Below are 16,592 nucleotides of genomic sequence, written 5' to 3' on the forward strand. Positions count from 1 at the left end.
GCTCTGAACACAGGAAAGTAAATAAAACATGAACACATTTACAAAAACAATTGTTTTCTTTTTTGTAGATGGGGATGCTAGATTTCAAGTGGTTAACTACTATTCAACCTGTGAGCCGTGAGGATATTGCAAGTGGGCTCTCAAATAATTGGTAAAACACTAAAGACTTAATTGATATAACAATAATATAAAAAGTCATGGATTATTTTCTTAAAACCTTGAAAAAACATCATTGTGATACCAATACATAGGAACTTCTATACTATGTTAGTTCCATTGATCCAAGCCAGAACCCAATCAATTCAAATCATGCTCTGAAAATGCATGCAGTCCATCCATCTGTGCCGCCCACGCCCAGATTTTCAAGTGGGCTCTGATCCAGAAAAGGTTGGGAACCACTGATGGATCGTATTAGCCATCATATCCAGTAGCTGCTACAGCGGGACAGGAAAATGCGAGCCATTGTATGATCTCTACAACATGTGTAGTGATAAATTACTCAAAACACAGACATGGCACTATGGGTGTCTTACTGTCATCTCTTAACTGCTCATCTGAACCATATCAGAGTGAACCCTGAACTGTTTATTCACCATCACTGTAAAGGTACAAAATGGCTCTTCAAAGATAAATTACAACTGATATACAGTATAGAAAAAGACAATTAGAATTAGATTTCACATTCCATTTTTGGCTTACATTATGTTAACGGTGTAATCACATTAGCTAATGCATCTTGCTACATAACACTGTTGTGACGTCAGTGTAGGGAATTAAAGTGACACTGATGTCAGACTGTTTGACTGACTACTGTAGGTGGTGAAAGAGAGATCGTCATTTCAGAAAGCAAGGGAATGAAAGGCACAGGTCTTCAGCAGCGACAACGGCAAACTTATTTGCTGCAAACACACACAAAAAATTCAAAGAGCTGAATTTTGTATCCACTCCAGACATCTAAAGATGGAAGGCTAGCATACAGTATTGTACTGGGTTTTGGTGACGGGTTACATTCAGTGTCAAGTCTAATTTTAAACTAACATGTTTAAATGGTCTATTCAAACATGTCAGTTGCATGGACAGCTTGCATACCCATGGCCACAGGGTCTAAAATTAACACTGAGGAGTTGACAGAAAATGCTGTAGTTTATACTACTCAATAGGAATACATTTACTTACTATAAAAGAAATGTATTCACTTTCTCTCTCGACATATTTTCAAAGCTTTTTACATGCACACACCGAGGCATTGTGTGTGTGTTGTGTTGTGTTGTGTTGTGTTGTGCAGTCCACTCATTCATAACGTTGCATTGCAGCACTGAACACCTCCCCGCCTGCCTACCAGATGCAGATGCACTATCAGCCATTCTGAGAGTGCAATGTGCATCATGGTCACACATGACGCGGCCGTAAACGTCACACCTGCTCTCAGCCCCTGGTTTGATGGCAGCTTTCTTGACCTTAACGTCATTAAGACCAAGGACCTGTGTCAGACAGGAGCAGGTGGCACAGGGGAGGGCCTGTCACCATGAATTGGCAGGAAGTGGAGCAACGTCCTCTGACACTTCAGTACAGCAGCCAAAGTCAACATCATTTACATACAAGGCAGCAGGTGGATCCACACTGGCCTGCTGTTATGTCTTCAACACACCGATCTGCTGTTGCCGTGGCTGTTTCCTTCATACTTGAACAAGACCGAAAGGGTCGAAAAAACGTCGTATCTGCTGTTTGTTTGAATAAAACCTTGGAGCATAAAAGTGAGTTGCGAGCCCTATCTTTGTTTCATTATCACGGTTCTTACAGTTAAAGGTCAGCACCAAAGAACGGAGGATGTGCGTTATTTGTTTTTCTGCCTTGGCAGTTTCCGCCAGCTTCTTTGTGATCTGAAGCACAAAATATTTCCACAGGTAGTCCGGCACTCTTCAAGCCCACATGGTGTACCTCACCTGCTTTAAGACCCATTTTTGGGGCTGTTACCCAGGCATCTCTCCCACAGCTGCCAGATCACCTGGATGTCACACGCATACCTGGATCATAGGCAGATTGAGATATATCAGTACAAATGTTTCACACAAACCTACAAAGCAAAGGAGAGGAAAGTGAACTTACTCACTTATGTGATGATGACCCGGATTGTTGCTTATGCGTCACAGCAGGCTAATCTAAGCAGGCTATAAGGCATATGATAAAGTTACAGGATTTTAGTGATATCAAGATTAGCCTGGAATGAGGCTAAGTAGTTTCTACACGTTGCAAATCTCACGGTCCAGATGGGCAACTTTGCCTGTGCTGATTCACTGGCAGCTCCTTTCTAAAGGCTGTCCCAGCTTTCACTGGACACAGAGGAGCAGGGCAATCTTGGACCTGTGGAAACAGTCTGTGATTGTGCCCAAAAATAGGCCAAAAGAAATTAATGACCAATTACCCTAACCTCAATCTGGGAACCAATGAAGATTTTTTTTGTCTTTGTTTTTGCCTCTGGGGGCACGACCTCCTCATTTGTGTCAAGCAGGAACTTGGGTTTCTGAGTCTTGCTTTCTGAGTTCTCACCGTTCTTGGATTCTTGGATGAGTTTACATACAGTACCAGTCAAAACGAGGCGTTGAGGACGCACTTCTTGCAATGAGCAACAGTATGTTTGAACACTGATCAACTTCACAATATAGTGAGGATTTTGTCTGTTGATTTTAGCAGTGCATTTAACATCATCCAACCCCACCTGCTGGTAGGCAAATTGATGGCACGTGGGCTTAATCCTAGCCTCATTCAATGGATTAGTGATCTACTGAACCATACACAGCAGGTTAGATTCAATACAGCAACCCCCCCCCCCAGGGCTGTGTTTTGTCTCTTATACCAGTGGTTCTCAAACTTTATTTTAGTGTAAGCCTACCCCTGCTACAGTACAAAACATCACAAAACATCCTTCCTGATACTGACACATTTTTGGTTTTCTGTCTTGGATTTTCTTTGTCCTATATGTCCTATATTTCTTTATTGTAGCCTATTTTGTTGTTGTTTTTGTCATGAGATCATCTTCACCCAATCACCTTTGCATCCCTGCCAAGTAATAAAATACTGTAACAATGAAAAGTTATAGAGGCCACTGTCATTTAAATTCTTGGGCTGATTTTTGTTCCCAGTCCGTGCACAATACAATAACGTGTATATTTAGGATACCATTGTGAGATTTCGTAGGCCTATAATGTACATTTGTTGAGATGTAGGATAAGCCAAAGTTTTAGGGTTCAAAACTGCTAAGTAACATTTTCGCACTCCATCTAAACTCTAAAAGGTCATCTGATCTCTGAAAGGTTAACTATTTGGTTTTCACATGCATCTTTCATGCCTTTGTTATGTACCATGTTGAGATATAATAGCCTTGTTATGTCCCATGTAGAGACGTATGACTTGATGTACCATGTTTTTAGCATACTGTACAAGGCTTGGTAGGAGAGAACAGATGGCAGCAGGAGTTTTGGTATTTAAGTGCTCTTTATTTTCCAGTTCCTTACAGAAACTTAAATGAATCTGCCTGACATACATACATATAAAGTCCTAGTAAGTCGATATTGCCACAGAGAAATGATGGTGTCCAAGGTAAGCCCCGATCGTTATGCTGCATCAGTGGAATGGCTCCGGACTCACTATTATCAGAGGACAAAAAACATTAGAAAGGGCTCACTGACACTCAACCCAATTACTTGCGCCACATTATACCTACTAAGCAATGCCTACTGCCGCAGAATGCCACTCCTACGCTATCCCCTTACAGTGAACCACAAAACCACACCCCACCATTACAGATATAATGTAGCATATTGAGAAATAGGATACAGTATGTACCATGTTAAGATGTAAGATAAAATGTACAGTGTTGAGATGTAGGATATAATGTACATATTGAGATGTAGGTAAAATGTTAAGATGCATTACATACAATATGTACATGTTGATATATATCAGTGTTTCTCAACCTTTTTTGGGCCAGTGCTCCCTATCCAATATCCAGGTCCCCACAGCCAATTAAAATGCTCCCTCCGCCAAGAGCACCCCATCACCCCCCTTTAAAAAACATTGCTTCCAGCACCCTCCAAATTTCTCTGCACGCTCCCTGGGGGGCTGTACCGCCCCGTCGAGAAAAATAAATAAATATATATATACAATATACATGATGAGATGTAAGATATAATGTACAGTACCATGCTGAGAGGCTGCCAGCCTTTTATCTGTGGGATCAGCATAGAGTTTTCCATTCAAGGCTGTCACTGCTGACTCATAGTCCTCATCTGAAAATACACAACACGTCATGCTTTCCTTCAGTGTGCAGAAAACAGTGCTTTCCTTGCTTAATTTCTCCTTGAGAATCAATAATGTATCAATCAATCAATCAATCAATCAATCAATCAAACTCCTCTTTAGACATTCTGTCCTAGGCCAGCTAAAGGCACATTTGGGTCTGGAGAAGGTGTTGATCACTAGTATAGATGGTTTCAAAATTCTATTGTTGCTAGGAGAAAACCCTTGTGACTATCCTGTTGAAAAAAGATGGGATAAGATGTAGCAACATCAGCTGCTGATGTTGAGGAAATGGATTTGCCTCAAATTCAGAGATCGTTTTGTGAATCCAAAACTAAATGATAAAATAAGCTATTTTACATTAGATAGATGTTAGATTACATATCAGGGAGCACACATGCTCCATTTAATCATACTTACGCCTCCCGACTATATCGGGAGAGGCCTTCCCCCTCCAAGCCTGATCGGGTACCGATTATCTGGCAATATTATCCTCTCATTTTCAATCATGTATCTGAACGATCACTACTGTTCAAGTGGGTCACGGCACGATATGATGGGAGTGGCATACGACAGAGAGAAAGACATGCAGTTTACAAGGACACAGCTGTCAAGTGAATGAGATGACTTTTGACATGACTTCATAACAGCCTGTTATGAAACAACCCGTTATGGGCGTTTTGGACAGCTGAGGCCAGTTGATATGTGGCAAGACACGACTCATGGTATCACAACACCTCCAAGGCCTTAAAAACAAGGCTCCAAACATCCCAAAACAAACTTGTAAGGCTACTTCTTGGCCTCAATCACAAAACCCATCTAACCCCTGCTCATTTTGCTAGGATTGGATGGCTTAGGGTTGAGGACAGAGTACAGCAACGTGGACTCACTCTCACATTCCTCCCCGGTATCAGTCTGGACTTCGGCCCATAGGGAGCAGGTATGAGAAATCAGAAAATGATTTTGATGCTTTTCACTGTTGTACGGACAGCAGTTGAAACGCAGTCACTGATTTCTGATCATTTTCTGATTTCTCATACTCGCTCCCTATGGGCCGAAGTCCAGACTGATACCAGGGAGGAACGTGAGAGTGAATCCACGTTATCAGTCTGGTCAATGCCAGGCTAGCGTTGCTCACCCCCGGCCCCAGCCCGATAATCTTAATAAAGTGTGCATGCCCCATTATTTAAAAATCTTGCAGTGTGTGCATGTTTAAGATATTCCAATAAGACATCTTTTAAGATTTTCCTGTAGTGTAGCAACCAGACTTCAAGATTTTAAAACTCCTGCAGTGTGAGCCCAGTTTAAGGAAAAAGGACAGAGGTGGCAGGTTTCACTTTGTAGCTGCAGCCTCACCGTCATCTGTCTGGGAGTCACTGGTGTAGCCTTGTTCGTTCTTGTAGCAGAAGAAGGTGTGGGGCAGCAGCAGCTTCCTGGCCAAGGAGGCCTGCTCGGCAGTGGGGCTCCTTACATACACCACCTCCACGTCTCTGTCTGACTCACCAGCACTATCTCCCTCTGCCTGCGGGGGCACTACACAGCAATAAAGACATGAAGGGGAAAAAAACATTGTGAAGAGCCTGCAGCAGGAGGCATAAAATAGGATAAATGAAGGTGCCACGGTGTTGTGTAACACTATATAAGGCCGTTGCTATCGATCAAATTTGCAGCTCTGAAATGTTCCTAATTATAGGGATTCTCTGTATATCCAGGTGTTAGTTAGATATAGAAACTCTCCATGCATTGCACAAAATCATACCATGCATTTTTTCCACAACAATACAATACATAGCCTATGTACAACTACGCAGTATTATGTACTACTATGTACTACTTCATTCAGAATGTATTTCCTACTTAATTTTCAAAATCCATGATACAACCTGTGAAACACAGGAGCGTTCTACCCTAGCTTGAACCCTAGCTACCATACTACACTAAAATGGTTGCAATGAGAGGCAGCACACAGAGCATCCCTCTCCGAGGTACTGTGGCCAACACAGCCCTTGTTTTTACATCCTGGTCGAGTACCATGCATCTCAGTCTTGGACCATATTACTTGTAGCCTACTATGTGCTGCACCAGGGATGCCAAATAAGGATTAAAAAAGGAAAGATTCCAAGGGCCCTGGGTGGACAGGTGCCCTCAAAGATGCCATGGTTTACAGGTTTCATTATTTGATATTGTACTGTAAGTCAAAAATCTCAAAATACATACGCTCCTGTATCTTATTCACTTGTATAGACTAATATACAAGTACATTCAACGTGAGATGATAACCTACCCTAGCTTAATTGTATCTTTGTATCCTATCCCGGGGCACTGCTGCTGACATATCATAGCCGCTGCTAACTTTAGTTATTCACATCTATCTATCTATCTTTTATTATTATTATTTCATGAGAGGAGAGAGTGACGTCTTATTTCTTCTGCATTGCGAGCGCTCCATAAGTAGAGTAAGTAAGCCTTGCCGAGCCATGTGGCCCAAAGGGTAGGAGCCTATCTCCTGTTTCTGTAGCGTGAGGCGGCTTGATGTACAAGTACATCCCTCCCACAAATCAAGAAGTAAACCAACAACTTAACTTCAGAATCAAACAAAAGTGGCCAACATGAATAGATACCTTTCTCTGGGATTCTGAATGCAGACGTTGCTTGTGAAGCATGTTCAATATGCCCAGAGTCTTTGGCTTTGGAAGAGGACGAAGATGCCTCTGTCTCGTCTGTCTTGTACATGTCCTCTTCACCCTGGTCAGCTGAGGTATCACTATCAGCCTTGTTGGGGGTCGCCGGGAGTGATGAAAACAGCTTCTCACTAGTGCGAGAAAAGCCTTTGAAATGTGGGTCTTTCTGTCCAAACTGGAAGTCTCCTCCCGTAATCTTAGCCAACTCTGCAAAAATGAAGGTGTTATAATGAATGGATAATGGATTTTGATCTTGGCCAGAGAGTATGGATGGCGCTTCCATTGATGCTGTGGATGCTGTTCTAGCTGAGGGGTTAGGAGCTTGACAAGAAACACAACTATCGGCAAAGACCTCATTCCTCACAGCACATGTGTCACAGTCCCACTGACTTGGCTTTTTGCGAAACTCTCCAAAACCAGTGAATCTACAGGTAGAGCTTGAACTAATGGGTTTTGAATCAATCCCAAACTTGATGGTTAAGCCACCTGCTGAGGTTGACCCTGCAGTGAGGCCTTTGGTTTCCCTGCAATCTGGCCTTGAAGAATTAAGATTATCACTTTGGCAAGCAACACACTTTGCAGCCATGGCAAAATTTCTCACACAGCAAACTTTACAGTCCCAGTCTCCTTTATTCAATACAAACTGGGCTCCTAATGTTGTTGCTTGGAATTCAGTGGGTTCTGTTTCTTTCTTCTCTTGCTCATCATGCTTTTCTGGTAACTTGGGCACAATTTTCTTTTACTTCCACAAACTTTGTTTTGAAGAGCGCTGCCTCATCTGTGGCTTTGACGCAGATGGATAGCTGCTCTGACTTTGGCCGTTTAAATGCATGATCAATGGTAGGAGCTTTTTTCACCTAAAATGACAAAATGACAAAATCATACTTAATGACAATACTTGATGACAACCAGAATTATGTGATTTTACTTTTTTAGAATTGTATCTCCAGAATTTCTTTTGTGTAAATATTTATCAGAATTAAGTGTAAACTTAACATATGACAGTCTGAAATATTTTATTTATCAATGCCAGGGGTTTTCAAAGTAAAGAAAGTGATTCTTCCTTCAGAAAAGCTTGACGGGCGCTCGGGTGGCACAGTGGGAAAGTACCTGCTAGGGCTAGTGGAACGAATTTCGGGAGTCGACTATATTTTGAATATGAATTTCTTTTTAAATCTTCATATGTTGAAATTGACGTTCGAATATTGTTTTAATTTTTTATGTTTCAAACATCTTCCAAAGTGGAAATTGCAGATCTACAAGCTCATCATTGCATCACGTCGAGTAACTAATCTAATGATGCAAATCTTTCTTTCTGACCTACCAAAGTGCAAACAAAAGCTTTTTTTACGTGTGTGTGTGTGTGTGTGTGTGTGTGTGTGTGTGTGTGTGTGTGTGTGTGTGTGTGTGTGTGTGTGTGTGTGTGTGTGTGTGTGTGTGTGTGTGTGTGTGTGTGTGTGTGTGTGTGTGTGTGTGTGTGTGTGTGTTTGTTCGTAAGTGTGTGTGTGTGTTTGTTCGTAAAAGTTAACTTAAAAGTTATGTTTAAGAAACTTTCATAATTATAACAGCAAAAGTTAATCTATGTAACATTGTTTACTCTGTGGTTACAACAGTCCTGGGGGCGGTCAAGGGTGGATGGAGAGCCCGTTCTCTTCTACTAATGCTGAACGGTGGATGGATCTATATTACAGTAACACCCATGCAAATGAGAAATTGAGTGGTTAAGAACGTTACACAGCCGTTTACAGAGCGACGCAAACCAGCAGGAGTTAACTTTTTACTATATCACCCGCCATGTTATGAAAATGATCACCTCCAACGCGTACTGTGCTCGGAGGTTCCGACACACAAAAGCTTATAACAGCAGTGAAAATTAAGAGGTATTTCCACACCAAAAATTCCAAAACACTCTGATAATCCAGTGGAGTTTATTCAACATAAAAGGCGGAATTAATTGGAAACAGACTAAATTGGGGAGAAAAAGGGTTCCAAATAATTGATTTAAATAAATCAATAAATAAAATGTAAATAAAATAATATAAAAAAAACCTGGACATGTCCAGGTAAAAGAGGAAGTTTGTTCACCCTAACAGAACGTCATACTATCTATATGGCATTTGGTCGCAGCTCGGCGCCTGGATGTGAACTGTCCAGTTTTATAAGGTTACAAAGGGATTCTGTTGCAAGTTGCAACTCGTTGCATCGCGAATCATTGGTGTGAACTCGGCTTAAAACAAAAGAAATTACAAATCTTTGAAGTCTTGAGTGTAATATCCTGAACGTTTTGTTATAGACCACAATCATGACATATAAGGTATCATTGGGCAACTTGGACATGACCCTAGTGACTATAAGAGACAAATCTAGTCAATTATGAGACACGTATACATCAATAAATCAATACCTCATTCCACAAAGGGTTTTGATTGTTTTTGATCTCCTTGGTCTCCCTCAGTGGCGTAGCTATAGACAGTGCAGCCAGTGCGGTTGCACTGGGGCCCGTGGGGTGGATGGCCCGTGCCCCCCTGCGATGTCTTGGGCGGATAACGGGCCGTTCAGATATGCCTGCGTTCAAAGGAGTTAACAACTCACATAAATCCAATTCAATCCACTTTATTTATAGAGCACATTTAAAACAACAGTGTTGAACCAAAGTGCTGTACACTCAGTAACAAAAAAAACAACTAAAATATACAAGAGCAAAACAATAAAAAGGGCAACTCTCAGTCTGATTTTTAGAACGCCTAGGAGTACGAGTGAGTACTCTATGACTCAGACATAACTATCCTGATGATGAAACATCACTTTTCAAAGAGGCAAACAAACGTGTCAGTCACTTGAGTTTGTAATTTATATAATTATCTACATATTATCACAGGTATAACCCTAACCTTACTTAAAGTAATTGATGTGAACTACAACCTGACACAATAGAATTACATTATATTGGTATTATTGTTATATTTTGAACAACACAATAATCTATTTGGGACGATGTGAAGTCACTGGCCTTTTCTGCCAGCATGGTAGTCCTCAAGACGCAACTCCTAGATAGATAGATTAGAAGCAGAGAGAGGGGGGGGGGAGAGAGAAAGAGAGAGAGAACCACAATGGAAATAAGTCCTGGATTTGATTGTGTTTTATCCTGAAATTGCTTTTTGCTGCATTTCAAATAAACTACTGTACATGTAAGCCTAAACCTAAGAGAGAGAGAGAGGCAGTTGTTAGTGTATTTGCAGTGGCATTGTTTTATTTAGTATATGTGTATTAAATTCCATATATGCATAAGTGCAGCATCGTGCAGATTGCACCATTCTGTGACCAGCATCAGCATAGGGAAGGCTACATTCATGTCATTAAATTGGCAAATGAATACAAATCTTGTATAATTTGACCAGTGAGTTTTGGTGTGTAAATGAACAAAACTGTGTTTTTGATTAATCAACAATAGCAAAATCAAAACTAAGTCCTGACTCCTGACACTGCTCAGGCATGTATTGTCAGAGGAGCCAAGAGGTTTTATTTATTGATTAATTTAATTTACTCATCACATTATTTAAAATATTTTACTTGAATTGATGAATTGTTTGTTTGTGTGTGTGTGTGTGTGTGTGTGTGTGTGTGTGTGTGTGTGTGTGTGTGTGTGTGTGTGTGTGTGTGTGTGTGTGTGTGTGTGTGCATACGTGTGTGTTAATACCTCCAGTGATTTGCTCTCGTATTCCTTCATTGCAGTTATACACTGGTGTTTGGTGTTGATACTGGTGCCTACGCCCCCTAGTACTTCAATGTCAGATGCTGTAGGAGGCTGGCAGGGGGGGGGGGTGGGGGGGGTTAATACCAAGTTACCAAGTGATATCTATATAACATTGACATTGTATACCTGAAACTACATCTAAACTATACTGTAGAAAAGGTGCACTCCTTGGAGGCACCCCCCACAGATCCCCACCAGACAGGAGAGAAATCATAATCTCTCGCCTTTGGCAATTTATAACAAAAAAGACAAACAATATGTTTTATATGGAGTTCTGATTTGGCAATAACAGCATTCCCATACCAGATCAAATATTTTCTAATGCAAAATGGCAACCCTATCTAATAGAACGGCGACAGCTAGGTCTAAAACTACACCATCACATATACAATACATGAAGGGTTAGAGTGAAGGAGATACTTACGTTGAATTTGACAGTGGTGCCACCTTGGGTGGAGGATAAACCAGACACTCCAAACGTGTAGTTTGAACCAGAAGTTCCACTAAACAGGCTGGAGGTGGTGTTAGTGTTTCCAAACAGACCTCCACTCCAGGTACTGGTACCAAAGGCTGCAAATATACAATAATACATTATGTTACAATACTACTGGCACACAATAATAAACAGTACTACAGTACTTGTACTAGTACACAATACTGCACTACGGGTACACAATAACAAATATTACTACACTACTGATTAGGGATGGGACGATATACGATATTATCGTATATCGCGATAAAAAACGTCCACGATAACTGTATCGCAGGTACTGTAATTATCGCGAAAAAAGAAAAAAGAAAAAAGTTCGACCAAAAAATATGTTGGTGTCCATTTGCCTTGCCAGGTTGCATATCCGGCCTAGAGAGAATCAAAGGAAACGGAAACAGCTGTGAGCATGCATATATATGTGTGTGGACTGCACCGGATACAGTTCCAAAGAAGGCGGGTGTAATGTAATAGTCAGCGTCGCAGCGAGTCAGTGCACTCGCCTCACTGTCCCTTGTAGTCTACTAGCTTGTTGTGCAACGCACTAGTACGAAGGTGTCCGTAGCTGAGATAGAGAATATACGGCAGTGCCGTCGAGAACGCGCGTTGTACCCAGCTTTATTGCCAATATGTTGAGCTGCTGATCTTTAGTAAACTAAGTTGTTTATCACGTCACGTTTATATCAAGTTGTTGTCTAATGTCTAGCCTGTAACCCAGACTGATTCGCTCCATTCGGCTGACTTTTTTTTCTTCTCACAACTTCACATCCACCGAACGGATTCCCCCCGTGCTGGAAAGCCTGGTGATTCGAGGTTAGGATCCCAGGCTAGTTGTTGTCAAGCCTCATCCATATTACAGCGTGGAATTGAAGTTAACGCGAAAAATAAGCCGTTTGTGAATATGCTGAGTTGAACGACCGCGTTGTGCAGCAAAAATTAGCCGACCTACAAACTTCGTGACCAAGACGCGTTCGTGAGCTTGTAGATTGGCTCTTTTTGATGCGTCACACGGCGCGCAACCAAATATAAAGTCATTATTTCTTAGCAGCAATTACTGCACGTCCCGTTCCGTTTTAACTTTACATTGTCAGATTGATATTTATATAGCCAGTGGTGACTGGTGGAGAAAGTACTCACTTTTTTACTTAAATAAAAGTATCAATACTGCAATGTCCGTTTTCTGAATTTCTAAATTTGGTTTCTACTGTATGATGACCACACTACGAAACACCACTTATCTAGTTGATTAACAACTGTCCTGAATGAACAGAGTTTTGAATAGCAGTCCTAAGGCCGGCTACTAGTCGGAAGCGACTAATAACTAATATTATTACTTTTAAATGTTACAATTATTTTCTAGTTCTCTTAATTATCTGTATGATACAAGATGAATTTCCTAACAGACCAGTCTTACCCAGTAGTCCATTTCACCTGTATGGTGAAATTAACTCTAGCTGCTATACAAAGTGTGTCATATCCGGTCTTAACCACTTAACCCCAATATACTCTGCTTGTCTATTTGTGTCTATTATGACAGGTAGTTTGGTTAAAATCCTGGTTTTACCGCCAACTTGCCCATGTGTGTAGCATCAGTCTACTCCATTTCAAATATCCCTTTGGCAGCAAAGAAATGTTGTCTTCTGACTTTTATCCACTGTTTACTACGATGGCTGGTTGACCAAAAAAACATGGAAAATATTAATCTCACCTGTAATCTCTGGCCAAGTTGTCGTCAGGATGTTGTTTAGTTTGTCCCTCAGACCGGACACAGCATCACTCACATCCTTGAAGGAACGCAGAGGATGTATAACAATACTGGGTAAGACTGGAGATCCACTGGAACTGTTGAGAGACTGGTAACTCTGGACAGAGAAGAGACATATAGACCAGTAGACAGGGATGGAAGCACAAAATACCAAGAGATAAATAGATTAGTTAGAACTTTGATTAAGACTGGTATTCTTGTTTCTCAGCTAGTTTAAACTTATACACAAAGAACAGACCTAAAGTCAATAATATGGGTCTGAATGTGTCTTATGACCTTTTCTTTCATGTCAATTGCTCAGTTGTTCTGTAGAGATAGTATGAGTGAAGTTCTCTAAATCTTTAACAACAACCAGCACTACAACAACTACTACTACAACTACTACAACCAGCACAAATAGTCATAATCGTAATAATAATAGCAGCCTAATAATAATAATAATAATAATAACAATAATAAAAATAATAATGATAATATTCTCATTTTTCAAAACAAACCTTCATGATTAGTCAATTTATCAGAAAACACATGATGGTGGAAGAGTGAAAACTGTCTGTGGAACCTGAATGAAATGGATGATGTCATCAGTGTTGGACAGCTCCTCCAGCTCGGCATGCCTCCTCTCCAGATTAGCTATCTCCTCCTCCAGCTGCCTCACGAGTCCCTCAGCCTGAGCCACTGCAGTCTTCTCCTGGTCCAAGATCAGTTTGTTAACCTCACTGCGCCTTCTCTCAATGGACACAATCATCTCAGAGAAGATCTTGTCACTGGCCTCCACGGCTTCTTCTGCAGAAGTCTAGTTAACACAACGAGACACGCACATACACACTCATCCACACAATACAAAAACAGTACAAGAAATATCACTAGTGACTAGCATGATCTGTATTATATCTGTTTAGTTTTTTCAAAAACGCTGTGGGAGCCACATATGGCTAGCGTTATTTTATAGGTTGCTGCTATGGAAATGTTGCAAACCGATCAATATCAGTTATTCTGAAGGTGGAGAAATTTGTGTGGAGAAAATATTAGCTCACCTTCAGGATCTCTGTGGCCTGTCTCAGGTCTATCAGTTCTTTCTTTCTATCCTGGATCTTCAGGTGGATGTTTTGCTGATTCCACACCAGCTGTTTCTGCAAGAAATTAACATTGGAAGAGACAGTTTGGTTTGTATCCACACATACTATGAAGTCAACAGTGACGACTAACTTCTCCTAATACATTTTTGCAGTGACAGGATTCAGTGACAATGACTATAATTTGTGAAATGTCACATCATTCTCCTATGTTTTTCATTGGGTCCAAAATGGCTGTACTTCTGTAGTACTTTTTATTACTTGTTGTAGATCAAGGTCAGGCTTAGATTTATCTTTGGGTTTATACAGAAGGAAACCAATGCTTCATGATCGTTTCCTTCTACTTTAATCTATGAAACGTGAACTAATAACTTGTCGAACAAGTGATTGCGATCCTACTTGTTTCTCAGTCCTCTCTGCTGCAGCGGACACAGTGTTGTGGCCCTTATGTTCATCCATGATGCACAGATAGCAGATACACTGCTGGTCTGTGCGACAGTACACATCCATCAGTCTGTCATGACTGGAGCACATCTTCTCCTGCAGTCGGGCCGTGGCCGGGACCAGCTTGTGCTTCTTCAGTGCAAGAACATTGTAGTGAGGCTGGAGGTGAGTCTCACAGTAAGAAACCTGACACACCAGACAAGACATAAGGGCTTTGTGGCGTGTGGTTCCAGTGCAGAAATCACAGACCACATCTGCTGGGTCGGCGTGGACCGGAGCAGCAGAGGGAGAACACTGCTGACCTTCTGAATTCCTCACTTTCTCCACAATCTGGAAGACAAAAGTAATGGAGGGGATGTCACTCACTGATGACAAAGAAACTACATGCAGATTGAAGTTAATGATTCACACTGAGAAGTGGTGGAATCTGCTAGGACCATAGGAATTGTGTGTGTGTCACACACACACACACACACACACACACACACACACACACACACACACACACACACACTATGTCAAATGCCTTAGGCCTATCTATGCATTATATCAACTTCAATGTTTCAGTGTGATCAACATTTATCAGCCTGTGATGAGGAAAATAATATTATGTTACCACTATTATTACCACCACCAATACCATCTTGCTCACCACCAATAGGCTACTGTCTTGCTCATTTTTATTCCCTCACCTGAGACAGCATATTGTTTTTCTTCAGAACAGGCCTGGGACTGAAGCTCTCTCTGCACTCAGGACAGCAGTAGTCTCTGTTCTGGTCCCAGTAACCCTCAATACAGCTTCTACAGTAGCTGTGACCACAAGGTAGAGTCACTGGTTCCTTTAAAAGGTCTAGGCAGATAGAACAGCAGAACTGATCTCGGTCCAGAATAACTCCGTGCTGTTGTTGCGCCATCTTACTGATCACACCGCTCTCACACCACTAACACTGACAATAAGTTTCGTTTTCTCTGAAAAGACCAAGAAAGTTAGTTTCGTTTTCTCTTTACAGACTAGCCCTGGTCCAGAGCGTTAGTGAGTTCTCTCTAACGCTTTACTTTATTCAACTGCGCCCTCTACAGATATGGGCAATATAAATTACCAATTACCAGATCTGTAGGGGGCGCAGTGGAATAAATACAATTATTTCCATCTAGCGGACATATTTTATTTTCTGTCCAGAAAGTGTATTATACAGAGAAGGTGGGGTCCTGAGAGGCTCCCCATCCTGGAGAATAGACTTTCAACAACACAAAACTGCCTTTGTTTTGATGATTATAGCGAAATAGTTTTTTTTTTTTTTTACTAAAGTTGGACTTGGAGACCTAGCACCGCAGTGGCACATACAGACAGACAGACAGACAGACAGACAGAGGTATTTAGAAGATAGATAGATAGATAGATAGATAGATAGATAGATAGATCATCATGATTTGTGTGCATGGGGGACCTCATCTTAAACAAGCTCAGTGCTTAGGGCGCGTTCGAAAATACAGCACTGAGCGCACTGGCCAATACAAACTAATAGGCGAGTGTGCTCCGGTGCGTAATTTCCGAACGCACCCTTAATGAGTATTCCAGTTTAGTAGACCTTGTATTGTGAACAGTGAATTTGTACTTCCATGTACTGTTGTTATCATCTACTCTTACTAAATAAAGTACATCAATCAATCAATCATAGAATTTAAGTGAAACAATTTAAGTCCCCCATGGGGAATATTGGCCCAAATTAAGTTTGATTTCACATTCAGGTGTAAAATAATTGTAGGCTATTTGTTGCTTGCTTCATAAACAAATGCTCTTTATTTGTTCATTAATGTATAAGCACAACTTCTTTTCTCCACATAAATATTCCATACAGAACAATGATGACTAGTATCTTCCATCTTCTCAGATATGAAGAATTCCTCAATGTATATGAATTGAATGAATGAATTTGGTGATAAAAAAGAAATCTGCATCAATGTTCAAACAAGTTTTAGTTTATTTGTGTATTGTGTATATGCAATTCTGCAACGGCAGGAAAAACACAGCATGTAAGCTCAATTTTGAGAAATTATACATTTTATATTTTAGAAACAGAATAGG

General features: G+C 40.9%; 1 protein-coding gene across 1 annotated transcript; it reads right to left on the minus strand.

Moving 5' to 3' along the window:
* Positions 1-4,199: 4,199 nt before the first annotated feature.
* LOC308103967 (E3 ubiquitin/ISG15 ligase TRIM25-like) lies at positions 4,200-15,442 on the minus strand. Its single transcript, XM_080454202.1, has 12 exons — positions 15,199-15,442; positions 14,462-14,836; positions 14,024-14,119; positions 13,549-13,782; positions 12,930-13,083; positions 11,156-11,301; positions 10,675-10,782; positions 9,988-10,024; positions 9,382-9,542; positions 6,918-7,184; positions 5,653-5,829; positions 4,200-4,286 (listed from the first exon to the last, which is right to left on the minus strand). Exons 1-11 carry the CDS (start codon positions 15,418-15,420, stop codon positions 5,764-5,766), a joined length of 1,866 nt encoding a protein of 621 aa, XP_080310328.1. The 5' UTR covers positions 15,421-15,442; the 3' UTR covers positions 4,200-4,286; positions 5,653-5,763.
* Between the last annotated feature and the right edge of the window lie 1,150 nt (positions 15,443-16,592).

Source organism: Gymnoscopelus braueri (genome assembly GCF_963280865.1).
Source record: "Gymnoscopelus braueri genome assembly, chromosome: 16".
Classification (NCBI taxonomy): domain Eukaryota; kingdom Metazoa; phylum Chordata; class Actinopteri; order Myctophiformes; family Myctophidae; genus Gymnoscopelus; species Gymnoscopelus braueri.